Genomic DNA, 20360 nt, shown 5'->3' with positions numbered 1-20360 from the left:
AAAAATACAGTGGCTCTAAACCCACTGGAACATCCAGTATTTATGTGGAAATTTTAATGAGTCTTTCAAGAAAAACCCTACCTCTGAGTATTTAATATACTTTAGAAAGTTATGTGTTGCTGCAGGCTGTAGTGGCATGACTGGTGTTACTAAGTGCATCTGTTTTGCTCACAAACAGATAGAAATACAAATTATTTTTGTTGTTGACGTTAATATTTATGTTTCAGCGTCTGCATATGTAATAGGAATTGTGCTGGAAAATGAAGTCTGTTCCAGGCTGCTTATTATACATATGAAGCTTTGTACCCGTTGTTTTATTCCAGTTATTTTAAAAATAGAAATCAAACAGATTTCTTTTTTCCCTAATATGCATATTGGATCTGATACAAGGACTTTTAGACTGCAGACAACTAAAGAACACCTTTAGTTTCATTATTTTAACTTGAAAACTCAAGTGCCTTACTTCTTTACAGAAACAATCCCTCAAGGATGTATAGGCAGTGCTGTGAGGTGAACATTTAATCCAGATGTTTCTAAAGTGCTCTAAGAAAGCCATCAGCTCTTGTTGAGCAGTTTGTATGTGTTTATCTTTTCTTTCTGTCAAACCAAAAAATCTAGTTATCCAGCAGGAGAATGCTATCTACAAGGACTACAGGAAAATAATATGCATTTTCTTGAGTTTACTTAATCTACAGTAACTCGAAATATTGGCACATTACACCATAAATGTAACATAGGAGGTGTTTATGAGTATAGGCATGTAGACAACATTTTTTGGCTTGTTTTGTTTTTGTCCAGATTTCCAATCTATACCCAAGGCACCCAACTTCTCCAACTGCATAAACCAATGCTTGACTTTCCCTGAATGTCTCTCTTGACTTCAGTGACCCAAGTTCAAATCCAGGAAGTACTTGAAGGCGAATGAACCTGGATGATGTCTTTGTGTAGTGGTTTTGGTTTGCCAATTTCAGATTTAGGATTAGGTGGGACAGGATTTAGGTGAGATAGGATTACGAGAAAGGCTTTTGTGGCTCTGGAGCTGCTGGCAGGACGTTTCCACGCTGCTGACAGTTCAAACACACTTGGCTGTGTCTGCTGCTGTCCAACGTGCTGCAAATGCTTGACTCAGCAGCAAGCAGGGCTGTGCTCTGCAGCTGCCAGCACTGATCCATCCTTTCTCTGGATAGCTGCCTGAGGTATCATTTTACTGGTCTCAGTTGCATCAAGTCGTGTTGCCTGCACATTGCTGCTGAGATTTTGGGTGTGGGAGAACCTGGAACAGACCTGGCATTTTTATGCCTTGGAAATAATGGAGGAGGGAATGGCAGCCACCAGCTGGAACAGCCAGGAGCAGCAGCCAGAGCTCTGTGCCATGTTTTGGTTAGCTGGGAGTAGGTGAAGGAAGAAAACTCTGCTGCTGCTAGGATAAGTCTGACAGCTCCTTCTTTCTGTTTCATCCTTTCTGGCTACAGATGTCGGATTTGTCAAGGAAGTTGCAGTTTGGGAGAGATTCACTGGTTATAGATGCAATATCTGGGTGGACATGGGGAAACTCAAACCCCAGAATTAGGAAGCTCTTATGTCAGCTGGTCACCCAGCAACTGCAGTTTAACTGTGTGAGGGAAAGAAAGGAGCTGAAAGAAAGTCTGTAAGAATGAGTAGTTATCAATGCAAGTCTGGAAAAAGAAGGTTTATCCAAGCACATACTGGCTGATAGTGCTTGTTTGTTACCACATGTCCAGCTCTAATGGAGACAGTAGTTCAACATTTCTTGTTCAGCCCATTTGGCCAGTAGATTGAGTCATTTTGATACCTTTGTTTATGTGGTATTGCAAAAAGCATGTAGGCAGCAAGAGTGTGTAGAACACTCATGCCCTCCAAATCCTGGAAATACTGATAAAGTTGTAGCCTTGCCGAAATACATCAGAATCCTCAAATTTCAATTCATCTGCCACAGAGTTTTGATCATATGCAGAAGTTAGCATGCACTTCTTAGTGGCAGTAACCATGTTGTGTGAAAAGGGATTGTCAAAATACATATTATGTACCAGGGCATAAGCTGTTCTGGCAGAATGAATCCTGTTAGCATCATATGGATATATCCCCATGTTAATACTCTTTTTGGTCTGGCAGAAAGGGCTGCATGCTTCAAAGGCACCATCATGTAGCATCATAAGACTGCCAAAACCAGCACTTCATTAGTAAAGAAGTGGCAAATACTTCTTGCTTGAATTTCATGTCAGGATGAAACATTACAGGTAAACCTGACTGATTAATAAGTTCCTAGTAGGGAGTTTTATGAGAGAAAATTCCCAAGTAAGTGTTTCTGTTCAGAAAGAGACTGCATAGAAAATTGGCTTAAATTAAGAATTGTTTCTTGATCATTACAAATGCAAAAATCCCTCCTGTGTCTGCCCTTATCTCTGCTAGCGGAATGAAAAAGAAGAAAATTCCCACAGCTAATAAATGACACAGAGCTATTAGACATCACACTTATTTTTATGTCTGTTTACACATCTGTCAAGGAGTTGCTTAAACACAATTTTTAGTGAAATAATGTTATTTTAATGTCCTGTCTGGTTGAGTTTGAAGTCTGGTAGACCTCGGGTATCTGTTACCCAGAGCAGTTAACACAAGTAGGTTGTTACAGCTGGAATATGTCATGGTTGAAGGATTCCAGAGCATCTGTGGGGCATTCCCATATTGCTCTCCATGCAACATCCCAGGTTTTTTAGAGAAAACTCTGAATTTTTTTTTCTTTGCTCTTCTATGTATTTTTCATATGCTGAAAACCTACTGAGGATAATTAGCAAATAAACCTCTGAAAAATTATCTAATTAATGGGAAATTGGAGTCATGCAGCTTGGCTCTAGAGTTGAAAGGAACTTATGTATCTGTGTGCACAATGGCCCTGTGTTCTTTCCTTAAAGGATTTCAGGGATGTAAAGTGATAGGTTGGGAAGGCTCTAAATATTTTCAGAATTAACCTATAATCTACTAAAATAATGAGAAAGGGTGTTATGTATAAGAATCTTAGCCAATTTAAAGAAGATATTAGACATGGCTGAAATTGCAAATTTCTGTGTGGTAGTTTACAGAATCAGGACTTCCACTTGATATTTATTGGTCACATTCATCAGAATCCTTTCTTTAATGCTTATTATGACTAAATGACTTTTTTTTGGCCACCAGATTTAAGAGTAGCAAATTTTGTGCCATCTCATGTGCCAAAAATTACTATGCTCATAAGCTTGATATTTTCTATTAAAATTAACTTAATCAAAAGAAAATATAATATTATGTTTCAAGGTTGTATTGGTTTGCTTAATGAAGATCTGTGTTCATATAGATTAAGATGTGTTCATATAGATTAAGAGTCCTGGGAGAGCAAACTGAAATCTGCAGCTCCAGCCCTGCACGTGCTTCCTTTTGTGACTCTGCACGTTTGGGGTGGGTGCAGGTTTTCAAATGCAAATGAGAGAATCCTCATTAAATGGAACCTGGGCGTGTCAGTTGGGGTTTAGAACAACCTCTTGGCCTTTTCCCCTCAATGCAAAGCTCACCGTGGCACAGGCAGAGGCCCCCACGCTGCTCAAGCAGCAGCCAGGGGCTGGATGTGATGCAGAGGCACATCCTCGCGACTCCAGAAGGAGCAAGTGTTGATTGAACACATTTGCTGAGCATCCCCTGAGCCCTGCAGCTCTGTTCATAGCACTTGCCTTTGCTCTGGAGGGAGCTGATTAACTCCATTTAAATGCTACAGCAGCCACCAAAAGTGGGCCTGAAAGAAAAATGAGAAGATGAAATATCTGTCTATCTGCCTATCGATAAATAAAATGCAGGGAATGATTAAAGATGAGTCTGACCTTATTTAATGCATTCCCTTATAGGTCTTTACAGCATTGCTGTGTATTTGTCAACAAAAATACCCTGCTCCCCAGTGTCATCTGATTCTGCAATATATGTATAAGAGTAATAAAAAGTATAAATATGTGCTGTCAGACCTCAGTGGAAGCTCCATGCTCTGCATGGAAAGGAGGGGACAGGATAGAAAGCTCACACAAGAGGATGGTTTCTGTTGTGGGTGGTTTTACATTATAATACCTATGTGAATGTCTTCATAGCCCTTTGCAGTGAAAAACTGATTTTTTTAAAGGGCTGGCTGTTCTTTTTTCTCTTTGTTTGCATATCTGTTCTTAAATTATTTTAATCAAACAGAAAACTAGAATGTTTTAATTTATTTCTAAGTTTGTCTCAAATACTTTTACGAATGTAGAGTTAAAAATAATGAAGTCACTGTTACAGGTTTACAAGTACATGCTTTGATACTCACCTAGAGACAGATGGGAGTGTTATTATCCTAAAAAAACCTGTTCAATGTTTATGATTAATATCCAAAAGGAATTAAAAATTAAAATATCCAAACCTGTTAATTGGAAATTTCCACAAAATATTCACTTTAGGATATTGAGAAATTTGAAAAAAAATTACACACCTTAAAAAATATTTGACACACCTTAAGTTGTAAATAAGTTATTGTGAAAGTCTTGCTTTCTGATATACCTGAATTTTTAAGGACTGAAAATTAGTTGACACTGCTTGTCTGTGCTCAAAATAGAGAACTCCTTACTATGCTGCTTCTCATAAAAATATTAACATTTTTTCTGGTTTGCCCTGTTGAAATTCTTCAATGTTCAGCGAATAACAGCATGACTGATCTGTGCAATATTTCTTCCTCTAATAAAACTAAGAGGAATCCTGCCCCCATTCCACAAACAATAGCTGCATGAGATATATTCAAGATTTATGTTCATTTATACAATATTTAAAGTGAGAGTGCTTCCCAGCGTGGGGAGATGTCAGTGTTGTCATGGCAACAGATGAAGATGTGGCAGGATGGATGAAGCAGGACTCAGCCCTGCCCAAGCTGGAGCCAAACCTCACCTGTGGCTTTGCGCCTCTCCTCAGGAGCTGGGCTGAGCTGCTCTCACTGTGGGAGGTGGGAAAAGGAGTAGCTGGTCTTGGGGGATGAGTTTGAAGAGTTTTTTAAGCCTCCACACAATTCCCCTTGTTTTCCTTCCTTTGAAGCGTTTTCTGCTGGAGACACAAGGCTGAGCAGGGATCTGCTGGTGATGGGTGCTGACAAGTGTGACTGTTCTGTCTTTGGTGGTTTAGGCCAGCTCTTCTTCCCCCATTCTGCATTTCCACAAATGTCACAAATGCCATTTCTGTCAGCTCGGTTTGGTTTACCTTCCCTCCCCCCGAGGCATGTGTGATTGTGCCTACACACACATGGAAAACACATGGAAGCATTTGTTTAGCACCTTTCCTGAGCTACACTGTCCTTTTCTTCAGGTGGAAGATGTAAACAAATGGCTAGTTTGCATTTGATTCCATGTGAATTCTTTTCTGTACTTCCTTACAGCTTCTCAAATCCTCAGTTACACCTAGGGGCTGAGGGAAGGTTTTGGCCAGTTGTTTTTACTGTTTTTCTGTATTTGAGCAGCTTTAGGGATGGTGCTTCTTCTGCAGTAGTTCCAAAAGAAGCCAAAGGCAAAATAAGAATAGATATTTGTGCAATTTTCATGTTCTGATAATGGAGTTATGCATCACAAGAAACATATTGCACTAAAATCTATTACAGAGAGAGGACCTTCATCTTTAAACTAACATCAAGGTATATAATTAATTGACCAAACTCTAGGAAATCACCTCGTCTCTGCAGGACTTGCTGTGTAGACACTCCTCTTTTAACATCTTTTAATGTTTATAATAATCTGTACAAACCTGTGTAATGACATTACACAGGGTTTCCTTTGATGCTGTTTCTAGATATTTTTATCAGTATTTTCATTCTGGTTGTGAAATAAAAGGTGAGTTACAAATTGTTCTGCAAGTTGCATTAGGGTTTCTTTAAGAAAGAGGATATTTTCATTATCCTTGTTGTGATAAGATTTTACATGGATCCCTAAGTAGTTTTTGGAAGTTTAAGGATGAACCAGTACCTTACTGATGTGCTTTATTTTAACGTTGTTTTTCCTATGGATCAGAACTTTCTCACAGAGTTAATTTTATAAGAAATAGAAAATGTTCTTGGTATGGAGCTGTACAAATTTAAAGTGGTGCTGAGAGGAAACAGATGCTGTACATCCATTTCAGGTCAGCTGCCAGAGATTTAAAAAAAATTTAACACCAGCAGATTTTTTTACTATTCTGAGAGTTTGAACATCACAGAGTGTTAAAGGCCCAGCCCCTGACTATTGTCAGATCTAAATTTGCAAATAATCAATGTGACTGTAGTTAACCTTTTTGTAAGATGAAAGGATCTGAATCTGGTTATTGCTGGATGCCAATTCAGACTTCTGTCTAAATCTGCCAAACTAGTTGTATCAATAAAGGATAAACACTGTGTATTTTACATAGGTGGAAACTGAATGATATAAGGAAACTAGATTGGCACAAACAGTCAATTTGAATGCGTGTTAAATGTCTGATCTTACTGAGTATTTATAAAATTGTTTCCATTTGTTTGTGCATATATTCTTCTAGCTGTCTCAATGAACTTTTCTTTCTGAGACTGCTCTCCATGGTACCTGTCATGAAATTAATCATCTGGCCTTTGTTCAGTATTGCAGTTCCCAAATGCCAACACCTGTTTTTACAATTTCTTTCACTGTAGAATAGCAGAAGTCATTGATTTCATTTGTGTCAGTATAAAGCTGCAGAGTTTTAATCCTGAATTTGTTAAAGAACATCAAAGATAGGGATCAAATAATCACTGTTTCTTGTTGTTCCATGACATGGAATAATAGCAGAAACAATTGAGAAAATAATTTGTATTAATGTATGGCATGAACAAGGATAATTCACAATTTTATTTAAACTTCTTGCCATCATATTTACTTAATAACTCCAGATAAGCACCTTTTACTCCTTTATTTTGTTTGCTTTTGAGTAAATGCTTCATTTGCAGCAAAAGCAATAACTGGTCAAAAGCCATTACCCAGTTCTTAAGGAAGAGGCTTATTTTGGACCTTACTTCATCAGTATCACACCCCAGCAAGTCATTATCTATTGAGACTCTGATATTGAAAATATTTCCAATTGAATTAGTGTTAATGAAAGTGTTCTGCAAATGCATCTGAGTCAGTGATTATCAGATCTGTGCTCAGATAAGCAGTGAGATCTCAGCTGTGGGCTGGTGCTGTGCCACTGTGAGATGAGGTCTGAGCCACCCCAGCACAGGGGAGCCAGCTTTGGACAGTGTGAGTGCCAGCCAGAGTCATGGGCAAGATCAATTTAAAAAATAATTATAATTGTACAGGAACAGGAGAACACAGGTATTTCCCTTCTAGGCTGGAAGTTAGAAGAATATTAAAAGCCACGCCACTGAGGGAGTTTGCTCATAATTCCCACTGTAAAGTTTGTAACCTGTTGATTTTGTTAAATCAAAGCCCAACTCTAACAGTGAAATCAGGTAGGAGTCAGTGTTGGCTTCAGCACACAGCTGGCCAGGTAGGGATCTGTCATTTTGTTCCTGTTATGACAAAAGCACATTCCAAAGAAGCCTTTTATACAAAAGAGGGATACTTTTTGCATCCTGGGATGCATTCCTGGGAAGATCATGCATGTGAAGGAAAAAAAAAAGTAAAAAGTAAATAGATGGAATCTTTAGAGTATGATTTAGTCCTCTGATCCTTTCCTCCTCTGAATTTTCCTTGTTGTGACTGGGATCCATCAAACCACGGTCAGGACTTTGATTACATCAGTTTGCAATGTTGAAAGTGAGCTGTCATTCCAAGAGCTCATGTGTGTTCCAGAGCTTTGGATGACATAGCTGGGAGAGTTGTGCCCCAAGATCCCTCCTGGACAGTTTGTACAGTCTTGTGGCTGATAACTCACAATACAGTGCTAAATGCCACAGAATGGGCTTGTAGCATACCTAGTGACTGATCCTGAACCATGCCCTTCGTTTTTTGTCATGTGTTTATAAAAAATGCACAGGAGGCCAGAAATAAGTAATTATTTTCTTTGAAATGATGAGCCTGTAGATACAAGCATATTATAAAGATTGCTTTCTGTGTCATAAGAGCTTTTTGACAAATGGGAGATTGCAAATCCATTTTGCAAACATGATTAGAACTATGTGTGTGCACTGTGTATGTTCAGAGTGATCACCTCCTTCCTGTACCAGGACAAATTCTTCCTGCAGAAGAACTTTCAGAAGTGCTCTTAAGGCCCTTCAAGACTTTATGTGTGAACTGTGACTAATCTCATGGCTTCCATCTGGAGCAGCTGTGTCATTCCTACTTCCTACCCCAGAGGAGTCTGAGCTCTAGCTCTGAATTAATTTTTTTCTCTCTGGAGATCACTTTCAATTGCCTTTTCTTTATTTTATTTTTTAACAGAATGAAGCAGTGTATTGCAGCATATTTTTAAAGTGATAGTATGCAGAAGGAAGTAGTCAGGATGCTTAAGAAGCTGTTACAAATTCTCATTTGAAGAAAGGATATTATCTTTCAGCATTTAAAACCTGTATTTGCAAAATAATGTTTTCACTTGTAAGTTTTTACTTGTATGTATATGCTGCTTGGCATAACATATTTATCCTGGGAATATGTTTGTAAGGCTTTTCAAGAGCTTGCTCCTTGGATTTGTTGTGCATGGAACAAAAAAAAAATAATGAATGTAGTTTGAGTTTTATTGACATGATTACATGTGTAAATAGTGATGTACAACCTTGTAATATCCCTCTGTCTTATCATCACATTTTTTATGATATTATCTGGACTGTTTTCTGTCCAAATAAATTAAGCTCATCTCATCAGAGAGGATTGCAAGTCTTCTGTTACTTTGATCAGAATTAGCAGAAGATGTGTCAAGCCAATTACTCTGAAATTGGGCAGATGCAGAGCAGTGTGGTATGTCAATCACTTTGTGGGTTTTCTTTTAGTTTTACAACTCTGGCTCTGCCAGGGAAGCTCTTCCCAGTTTTGAATTGCTGGATATGAGTTCCTATTGCTGCCTGTTGTCAAGACCATGCAATTGGAAGAAAACTGCAACAGTTGTAAAATGTTGAGAGACACTTTATTTAGAATTGCCACATTTAAAAGCTACTACCAGAGCTTGTTAAAACAAACACAAAATGAAGGAAATTTGCTAGTAAAGCTCATATTTCATTTTAATTTTTGCTTAATGACTTGGAACTCACAGCTGACATGGTACACTGGGTTGGCTCTTGGGCTGTAGACCAAGCCTGAGTGCAGAGCTGTTTTATGTGTGCTGTGTATCTGTGGCATCCTTGCTGTCAGAGCATCCCCATGCAACAGCACTGAAGCAGGATTGATGACAGGGTTCTTTATTGCAGCCCTTAGCAATAGATTGTTGAGATTAACACATTGTCTGAGCAGGAGATTTGTCTGAAGGGCCTGCAGTTCCTCCCTACAGGTACATTGAACAGAGAACCAGCAGACAGCTGCTTCTCTCCCCAGAAGGTTTGTTTATATTTCAGCTTAGAAAGATAAAAGGTTGCACAGAGGATTTATTTTTTCTGGTTTTATTTTTGACTTTTTGATCTGTTTAGCAGAATTATTTCTGTTCAGAACTTGACTGTTTAATTAAATTTGTGCAAGAAGGGTGAATTTTCATTTCTTGGTGGTTTTTATTAAAGGAGCATTAGTAATCCACTTCAGACTTGAAGATTTCCTGGCATTCCAGCAGCTGTACAAGAAGTAGAGCCAGGGTCTGCTATCTTTTAGTTGGTGAGCTGAAATCAATCCATTTTACTGGAATTACCTGGACTATTTCACTGCTTTGTGAAAATAACATAATTTTCCCTATCAGAGGTGGAAATGTTAGTGTAATATTACCTTGATCATGACCCATGATAAAATATATGGAAATAGGTGGTAAAATCTGCCATTTGGTCTAACTGAATGAACAAGGCAACATTTTCAGTCTTCTCTTTATTTCAAGTTACCTGACCATAGGAATGAGTTCTTAGTGTAACAATCTAAATGATAAACTGCCACAGATTATCTGACAATACAGTAAATATAAATGAATATTGATAGGACAGTACTGAGATTAAATTATGAATAAACTTGCTTATTCAGAGAGACCATTCTTGTTTTGGCATTCTGTAAGGTTTATTAGCAAAAAGGACCAGTTAAATTTATTATATAATTGTGACAGTGTGCTTAGGTTCTGAGAACAAGTCCTCAGGCTCCTACATACTAAAATCGGCTGGAGAAGGCTGGTCAGATGTTCTTTCTCACAGCCAGTTGAAGTATCTAAATTTTTTCACATCAAAAGGCAACTTTACATTGCAATTCTGTTTGGACATGTATGTAAAACCAGGTTTTAAAGTTTCTCCAGTAAGTCACTGAGCTGCCTGGGATGGTGCACTCCTAATGTCCCTTTATAAAAGGAAAATCTCTAAGATTGTGCTGTATTCTGGCAGCCTGCTTAATTGTACTTGGCAGCTTGTTTTGGCTCTGGAGCTGCTCACCAGCCTTCTAATTAAATAGGGGTGCCCTGATATGTGTCTTGTCTCTGAAATCGATAGGGATGATGAAAAGGGCTGTGAAGGCAACTAATTATCTTTCAACAACCAATGCTTTTCAGTTTGGATCTTCCCTGGTTTTCATATTTCTAAGTTCATTAAAATGCTCAGAGAACAAACATTTTGTATGAGATGAAAAGTCATGAATGTGAATTTCTTCTGGTCTTGTGCTCACACACATTGTTCCATTCTTGGCACGTTCAGGAGAGCCATGCATAGAGAAATAAATATAAATATATTTTATATATATAATATAAATCTCCAGCTATGGTTTTGGTCAGGTGTTCCTGGGCTCCAACCAGGAGCAGCCTTAGGTCTCTAAATCCCAAATGTAGATGTGAAGAGAATTTATTCTATTTCTGTTTGTCTTCCTCAAGAACAGCATTGCAAGAAAACCACCTGTGAGTTAAGGGAGGAACCAGACATGAATATCAAGGAAAATGCCAAGCAAATACCTTCTTTTACCTTCATAAAAAAAAATGGAACACAGATAGGTGGTTATACTACAAATGGTTTTTTAAAAAAGTTTCAGCCTGCCTTTTGTGTTCTCAGATACTTGCGTTTGAATATAATTTTTAATAGCTCTTTCTTACAATTTTTTTTTGGGTGTATTCATTATTTGGAGTCCAGCTGACAGTTTGAATGGACTCATTTTTTTCTGTTCCAAATTCAAAGGGAGCTAAAATGAGTGATGCTTAAAATAGTCACCTTTGCATTCATGGCTCCCACTGCATTTGTGTTCTAGAGGTTTCAGCAGGACAAAACCAAGCTTTAAAACCTATCAGTGGGGTGCACAAGTCACATCAGTTTCAGTAATTATAATTACATTATACTAATGCAAGTTAAGGGACAATGCAAAATCTTCAAAACTGATATTTTTTTCAGCACTTGATACACTTCTGAAGACGTGCTGTATTTCTCTATAGAAGGAAACCTGCTTTGATTTTCAGAAGTCTGTTCAAATACTTTTAGTATAAAAATAGTCTGTCACAACTGTTGAGCTGTGGGAATGCCATAAAGCTCCTCCAGATCGTTTCTAATTGGGGTAATTTTCCATGGGTAAAGTTTGCAGTTCTAAAAAGGAAGGCTTTGACAATGTGAAATATAAAAGGCGGGTCATAGCAGGACACAGTTTGTTCAAATAGATAAGATATTGATGGTGCCTGCTGTCACTCTTTGCAGAATTTCTCCATCCTTTTGGGGTAAAATGATTTTCCCTGGATTGTGCAACCCCCTGGACTGTGGAAGTACTTGCACCCTGTTTTAGGGATAGGAATCCTAGGGAAGGAGATGTGGAAGGGTTGGCAGCAGGGTGTGTGGGACTGTGCATCTACCTACCTTTTCACACAGTTACACTCTCTCCTCAGAGCTCAGTCCTTCTGGATTATTAAATTATTCTGGATCCCTGATCTTCAAATATCCCTGATCCAGTTCTGTTTCCTTTCCTCTGAGAGAGGAAGACTTTTTTTTTTTTTGTGTAAATTTAATTACATGTCTCTAATGACCTCAAACCCCATAACTTCCTCCACACACACTGAAAGGAAAAGGGAAAATCCATAAAATAAAATATATTCTAATTTGTTTGGAAAACTTTTCATGGTAAATACAAGCTGTTGAAATGCATTTCTTCATATGATGAGCTGCTTAAAATTTTACTGAAATTCTAGGGGAAATAAAAGAACTTTGATCAAAGAATTTGCATAATCACTGGAATTTTAGTGGAATTTTTTATGTCTGACAAATTTCTATTTGTTCATAAGTTGAAAATTCATTTGTGTTGTATCAAGGATTGTAGCTACTAAAAAAGAGTTCTTACAGTTAATGTGGAAAAGTGAGAATTTAGCCAGTGCCTTTGTGGACTGGTTTTCAATGCTTACCATGGCTAAAATGTGTTTATTTTCTCTACATTTAAAGGCTGCTGGGAAGAGTCACACTGGAGTAAATGTAAACCATAGATAGGGCCTTTTTTTCTTATTTAAGAAGTGTTTTTAAGTTAAAGGATAGTTATAATAGTTCTAGAAATATAGATATACTTCTAGAATGTGATATAAGACAAAGCTAACTAAATCCTCTCTTGATCTGCATCCTCCATGTTGCTCTTCTCTCAGCCAGTTTGTATGGAGCAGAGGTTAGATTGCAGTGTGATTCAAGGTATTAAAACTGTCTGTCTGCTGCTCTGAGGATACTTAATTATTATTTATTTTTTTAACAGCAGCACTAATTTGTTTTAATGCTTTTGATTTCTAAAATACCCCTGCTTGCTCATAGTCAAGTTTGAAATAGTAGCATGAAAATAGAGAGCAAAATTAAATAAAAAATACCATGAATCTGGAACTTTGGCACTTGGACATTTCTGATATATTTCTTTTTTCTAGTCTAAATCTGGCAGATTTAAAATTGAGCACCTTTTTTAAAATGAAAACAGTAGGCTTCTTTAGAGGAATGGAGACAAATAATCCTGTCAGGGGCAGGGGATGCAGTTCTCACTGGTTATGCTCTTTTAAGTGTGCTGTGCTTTTAGATAAAAGTTATTAACAATATTTTTTCTCTTACAGATGCCAATACACAGTCAGTAGCACAGCAAATGATATTCATACATTTATTGTTGGCTGTGCTGCAGTTTGCCTGAATCCTTGCATATAAATTCTATGTTAATACATCTGAGCTTTTGTACAATATCTGTCTTTAATTATCTTTTTGAAAGGATCTCTTCATCTTTCTAATGTGACCACAGGACAGGAACTTACCAGAACCTGAGAATAATGGCAGTGTTTCATCTCTTTGATTAACAATTCAAAACCTTCAATGACTGGTAAAAATGTTTAATCTGTGTCCTAGCTGTTACAGGTTTGAGGATATATTTATAAAACATGAGTTGGTTGAATCCCTATGAAGATGCCAGAAAACCTTTAGGTCAGATAAGGGTCTCACCTCAGTGTCCTGGCTTATTCTGTTAATTTTATTTTAAATTGACTGGTCAGACTCCCAAAACAAATTTGGGTTTTTTTTTTCCTTTTGTGCTGAGTAGAACCTCAACGCTTCTCTTGCCTCTTGACTCCAGTCAGTGAAACAAAAATTGGAAGAAATTTTGTGTTTAAAGAGTCTCCCAGGCCATTAAATCTAGATAACCCTTGTCTGGAAAGAGCAAGTGACAAATCTTGGCCAGAGGCTTTAGAAAGAGCTGTTGAGTGTTTCTGATATCACCCAACATTTGTGGTAATTTGTGGCTTTTTTAGCCAAGGTGCCACTCCTTCCTTGCCCCAGTTCAGGGTCAAAGAGCTTCCTTTGGTTTTGGAAGCTCACTCCAGGCTTGAAATTACAAAGCTTGTGGATTGTAGGCATAAGCTGCAAAACCTCCCTGGTAAATACTCAGTTACAAGGATTTGAAACATTCTAGGCCATTTCAGTTGTTATATTTGGAGTTGGGGCATCAATAATACATAGTTTCATTAAAAGACAATGTGCTTTAATGTCATTGCAGTGAGTTATTTTGGGCATTTCAAGTGACCCCATTTGAAATACAACAGATGAGAGTATGCACCTGTATATTCAGTTGCAGAGAGTTTGCACCACATATCTAGCTGGTTTTTTATAGACATAAAAGTTTCATTTTATCTATTCTGAAATGCCAACATATGCATTTAGTATCCTGATAAAGCTGGAGCTGTAACATATGGGCCCTCCTTTAGCTCCGGCCCCCTGGAAAGCCAAAACTAAAGAAAAAGACCAAGTCCTCCTTTGCTCTGATTTATTTGTGTTCCCTTTTTTTTGAGATGATCTTGTTTGGAAACAGAAGGTTGGCACCTGAGAGAGGAAGCACGGGCGTGTGTGAAGCAGTGGGATGCCAGACAGGAGGGATCCTGCTCTCTCCTGTGCTTTGCAGAGCGCTTGCACATGCTGGAATATTGCTGGAATAGTGCTCCTGAGCAGCTCTGGAAATTGCTGCTAACTCTGCCTGGTGGGAGTTGCCTGATTTCTGCCTTTACAAACAGCTTTCCCTAAAGAAATGGTTCCTGTTTTTCATCTCCAGCAATGCTGGGAAAGAGTGGCACAGAAAATGGACAGTGGTATAGTTTGCTGACCATTTATTAGTGCTCTACTCACTAAAAGAGTGGCAGGGAAGGCTTGCTGTAGGTAGAAGATATTTCAGCAGCTGTTAAAAGATACCCCAGTAATTATTTTTTTCTTTTTCTGAAATCAGGGGTTTCAGTGTCTGCGTGTCTCTGTCATTCAGGGGCTTTATACCACTTCTTTATATCACTGCTGTGCTCAGTTTGCTGTGTGTTACAGCTGGGTCACTCTGTTCTCCACAAGGGTAATGTTTTCATAATTTAAAAAGTTATCCCTTGTTTTCTGTAGTACCATTATTTCACAGTTCAGGACTGGGCAGTCCTGTGAGTTTGCAGTCTGGCCCATTTGTGGGACATGCCAGGGGAGCCTGGCTGCTCTTTTGGTGGCAAAAAAAAGGTGAAAACAAATCAAACACAAGTGAATCTGCAGCCTAAGTGAGGTTGAGGACTGGTCTGTTTTGCCATTCTTGGTTCTTTGTTACTATTGCTGAGCACCATGGTATAATGGATAATCAGTTTCAGATGGAAACAAAAAACATGTAAGCAAAAGGAGTTTGGGGAGAACTGGCATTTCTTTTCAAGAACCACAAAAACAGGTGTTAAAAACTTCTATAATTGAAACATTGAAAAATGAACCACTTAATATAGAAAATACTGAAATCAGCAATAATAATAGTAATAAATAATATTAAAAAATCTGCTAACATGTGAACAAACTGAAAAGAACTGTTTTGATTAAACTCAAGGGAAAACATTTGAACAAAGTCCTGAAACTTTCTATAATAATAATAATAATAATAATAATAATAATAATAATAAAAAATGAGGAATACATTCAACTTATATATGCTGTTGTATCTCAATGAAGAAAATGAAGTTATGGAAGCTTGCAGCTGCTAAAGATTTGACCTTTGCCAAACAAACAAGCAACATAATTAACTGCATAATAGACAAGGAAAGACAATTATTCCTGGAAGGTTTTACTAGTACCAATAGCAAAATTTGTTACCTTAATGAATCTGCAGAGATTTTTTTCAGGATACCTTGAGGATTTTTTTGGTTTCTTTGCCTGAGGGAGATGCCCCAGGCAGTGGCAGAGCTGAAGAGTTGATGTCTGGCTCTAGGGCCTCGTTCCCTCAGTCCCAGAGCTGAACTTCCCCAAGGACTGAAATCTCCCAGGACTCTCCTGCAGCTCATTCTGCACAGCGTTGCTGTGGCACCTTTCAGGCAGGTGGAAAAATGAACCCTCTTGGGGACTTCTTTACAATTGGGGGTGAATTCTAATGAGATGAAGATCCAGATTTGTTGTGCATAAAGTTTAGGCTTCACTTGGTAGATACATCACAGTGTGATGGTACTTAGCAGAAATGAGGGCCTTTACCTTGTTGATGCAATATCAACTGAGCAAATGAGCCAAAGATTTTGTATAGATAATTTTTTTACACTTATGCCAGTTACTTTGGTATAGAAAAATGGATCTAGAAGGATGACACTGAGGGATAGCTCTGGATGTACCCATGAAGATAAGGTATCTGGCAGACTTGTGTCTGAGGTACTGAATGTGTGGCAGCCATTTGTATATGCTGATTGCAGAAATTTAATGCACGTGCATAAAAATCCTTAAATTTTGCTCTACTAGAATTTTGGGGAAGGGAGAAGGCACCTGAGGCACCTGTTGATTTGGGTCAGTAACATTTGTAACAAGCATTAACACTATGACATCTCTGTTCTTTGCCTTCAGTTGTTGTGAGGGATTTTTAGAAAATAACTGCTTATTTGTTTTTCTCTGTTTGGAATGGATTTAAATAAACTCTGAAATATTTGTTGTATCATTAGTTTTAGATGTTTTACCAACACTAGGCAATGCAAACAGACTGTATTTCAGTCTCACTTCTGATTCAGCAGAACTTCCAGTTCCTCTCGCTCGTGACTGTACAACCTGCAAGATCTGCATTGTAATATATAGAGACATAAACCCACCACTTTCAGCAGTGCTCACATTGCCTGACTGATTTCTGCCAAGTGCAGGTCATGTGCTTTTGAAGCCTTGGTATTTTATATGCTGACATCCAAGTGTGTCTTTCAGAAAGCCTAATTTCAAAGCAAATATGATGGAGTGATTGTCCCATCTAGAGGAGCTGCCTAAAAATAACTTTTCCCTTTCTGAGTAGGTAAGGGGAGATTTTTATGACAGGTGGAGGAGCAGTTTTTATCCATCTCTCATTTGTAGTCAGACTCATCCCAAAAATTTTTGTTTGAAAGTCCTGGAGTCAGAGTTAATTTTATATCCCATTTCTTGTCTCCTAGCTTTGTACAAAAAGGTGCCAGGGAGCTCTCCCAACACAGAGGAGGAATTGAGAGTCCCAGGGTAACAGCAGGGTCCTCACCCTAGAACAAATTTGAGCTGGATTAAACCTGCCAAAGGCTGGTGGCAGACTAGATGTCTGGAAAGTTAAATTGGAACTATTCTGTGGAGTTAAAGCCTTAGTTACATGATTTCTTTCTGAGGCACATGAAATGAATAAAACCCTTATTTTGTTGAGAGTAGAATGTGTGGGAAATAGGCTATTTTTAAAAATTATTTGGAATTACTTTGAAAGGAGTGAAGGAATTCCAGCAAAACCTGACCTACAGGCCAGCAGACTTCACAAATTGATATTGCTGTGCAGGTGGAGACAGAGGCAGATTTGTTGCTTACTGTGCTGGCTCTATTTTTAGCTTCTGACTGCTTGCAAGTTCTGTTTACAAATGTCAGGAAAATGCATTAGGATTATCTGCTTTATTGTAGAGGTAATAAAACGTTGTCCAATTTAGCCAATCAAACAGCTAAAAGCAGGCTCCCCCTGCCATGGCAGTGCAGCTGCTCAATGTGGCTTCACAGTGGCTTTAAGCTGCCTGCTCTGTTCTTTCCTCCTTTTTTGTTTCCCACCATTGTTCTGGCTCAGTGTGGATATTTGAAATCTCTGGGGGGTTTTTATTCCCATCTGGGAGTAGCTGAAAATGCACTTTGGGAAGAGGGAAGGTGACAGAACAGCAGAAGCTCCGTGGCCCTTCCCTGCAGTGCCCTCCTGGAGCCCAGCAGTGACTCTGGAGGCAAAAGGACCACAAGGATTCCTCTGCCCAGGGCTCTCAAATGCTTGGCTGCTAAGAAGTGCCTCCTCAAGAATCCTTTCAGCTCCTTTCAGTGTCTGCAGTGGGAACCAGTTGTGTTTGTGGATGTGGTTGGCCTGGTGCAGCCTGTACTGGCTGATACCCTGTAATCCAATATTAGAGCTGCTTTCACTGCCACAGAGCCTGGATTTGTGCACAAACATCCTGTTTAAGCTGGGATGACTTCCTAGGGGGCTTTGTGACTGTTCTTGCCAGCTAGAGGTATTAATGTGCTGAAGTCAGGGCTGAAGGTGCTTTTACATTGTTATGTGACTGTGAAAGAAAAATAAATGTGTTGTTTATTCCATTAGAAAAGCAGTATGTAAATAAATAATATAGAAATACATCTTTCCAGTGCTTCAAAGGTCTTTATTACTTTTATTATGGCCTTCTACCAGTAAAAGCTAGTGTTGTAGGATGCCATTTCTAGTAATATTCACTAATTAGCAAAAAGGTTTGAGCAGAGTTGTGGCACTGTTATTTAATACTTGTTTTTCATTGCTGTTTTAGATAGCTCAGGACAAACAGATTGTGTGTTACTGCTGTGATAGAACACATAAAATAAAAATAGTTCTCATGCAGAATTCCCTGTGCTTTAAATATACCAAATATGTCCCTTCAAGCATCCTTAAGGTGTGGAACTGCTATCTATATGCAGTTCATCACCAGAGAAATTACATATTCATTTTTAAAGCAACCATACAATTAGTTAGTTTCAAGTCTGGATCTGAGTTGGGAAAGAAACTGGCAATTTAGTAAAAACTGAGGAGTTAATTCCACTAGAGGGGTAAGCTAGAAATAGGAGTAAAAGTGTTGCTTTGAACTGCATCATGTGGAAGCAGCATTGACAGGAACATTGCAAGTTTCTATGTACCTGTGAATCCCCATCTTTTTTTTTTTTTTCAATTTCTGCTGATTTTGAAACTGTATGCCTCTAAGGAGGCAGACAATGAAAATTTGATAGGCAATATATTATTATGCAGTGAAGTGTTGAAATTTGCAGATCACTGGCAAGTCTGACCAAGAAATGCAGCTTCTTTTTTATCTAGGGAATGAAGTGTGGGAAATTATGGCTTAAAAATGAGAGGGAGATGTAAATCTACACTGTTTCAATACTCTTCAGCTTTGAGAAAATTGGGAGTCTGGAGTGGAACCTTGATGAATTTTCTTTGTGTTTTGGCTAAACGTAATGATAAAGTCCAAATGTTTGTGACATCTGGCTTGCTCGTGACCACACCTAGGTCTTAGATCAATAACAAAACGTATTTTTTCCCCCAAGAATTTAATTTCTGTTTATCCAGATAAGTGGCACAGAGCTGCAGCTTGCTGTTACTGAAAAGAACAGTCAAACATAGTATCTCTGTTCTGCCAAGCTGCTCTAATGAACACTGAGAATTAGATATTGTATTTGTCAGCCTGAGATTGACAAAGTCATGGATTAGTCTGTTTTTTGGTTTATTTGTTTTATTTTCTACAAAAATATGTTCTTATTAAGTTAGCTGATATCTGTTCATATAAGATCAGGAAAAGCAATCCTTTCAGGCTTTATTTCAAGCCCTCCTAATACTGGAGCTGGAGTTGTGTGAGTTTATTCAGGGAGCAGAGGTTCAGGTGGCCCTTCACAAGCACAGCAAGAAGGATGGAGTGCTGAGTGCCTGGGAGCTTGGCTGGGGTTGCTGTGACCCTGACAGCTGCATTTGCTGAAGTCCCATCTCCAGGAGACTCCTGTCCCACTGCTGCCTGCTATTCCTCTGGGCTGTTGAACTATTTGTTCTGGCACAAGCCTTCCTAGAATTGGAAACTGAGGTGATGAAATTAGGAAATTAAAACCACAATTTTTAAAATTGTGGTTTTTTTCCTAGGTATTAGCACATTTTTTGTCTTGGTTATTTTTTAGAAGATACTGGTCAAAACCAGGGCTGGTAAAAACTTTTCCTACTGATATTTTTGCATTGGAAGCCCCTGCAATGATGGAATCTGCAGCATTTCTTGGGGCTGTATGAGTTACCCTTGGGATTTTTGCCAAAAGAAGTCTCAATGGGCCTGGGTGGTTTTCTGTCATCCAGTTCAGGTGGCCTGAAACTCCTGACTAGAGCAAGGAGCACTTTGAGATGTGTTAAGTTTTCTGAGAGTTTGATATTGTAGTTTCAAAATTGTTCAAATCTAAACCACAGCTTGTTTCACGAGCAGATTGAATGCTGCCCAATCTCCCCCACTACAGTTTTGGAAGAAATCTCTTCAGTGTTCTGACCATCTCCTGTGGCACAAGGTGTTTTTGTAGACATTTCAAGTGTTGGGTCAGGTTGTTCTAGTGGGAATTGGGTGAAACTAAATGCATGTGTTAAAACTGATTTTGTAGCTCTTGAACAACAGAAAAAGAAAAAAAAAATGCAAAGAAAGTTTACAGTGATTCTAAATAATATTTTCTTTCCTTCAGCTGTCTCCGTAATGAGATACAGTGCATCATCCTTTGGATTTGCTGTAAGTAGAGATACAATTGAAATATTATCTACTCTTTTTTTCTTTTCCAAGGGCTTTTTCTGAACATGAAATACTGCATTTTTTTCTTGTGGTAA

The 20360-nt window shown here is 38.3% G+C and overlaps 1 protein-coding gene across 3 annotated transcripts in view; it reads left to right on the top strand.

Annotated features, from left to right (window-relative positions):
* Window positions 1-20360, top strand: part of TMEM163 (transmembrane protein 163) — a 92955-nt gene that overhangs the window by 30708 nt on the left and 41887 nt on the right. For all 3 annotated transcript variants that reach the window (XR_010369494.1, XR_010369495.1, XM_064435243.1), the window contains exon 3: window positions 20222-20265. Coding sequence is in view for 1 of the 3 variants with exons in the window: in XM_064435243.1 (XP_064291313.1) it covers window positions 20222-20265 (44 nt within the window). In the remaining 2 variants the exon portion in view is untranslated. The remainder of the gene's footprint in view (window positions 1-20221; window positions 20266-20360) is intronic.

This window comes from Passer domesticus, chromosome 10, assembly GCF_036417665.1.
Source record: "Passer domesticus isolate bPasDom1 chromosome 10, bPasDom1.hap1, whole genome shotgun sequence".
In the NCBI taxonomy this organism is placed as follows: domain Eukaryota; kingdom Metazoa; phylum Chordata; class Aves; order Passeriformes; family Passeridae; genus Passer; species Passer domesticus.
This window is presented reverse-complemented; position numbering and strand designations above follow the sequence as displayed.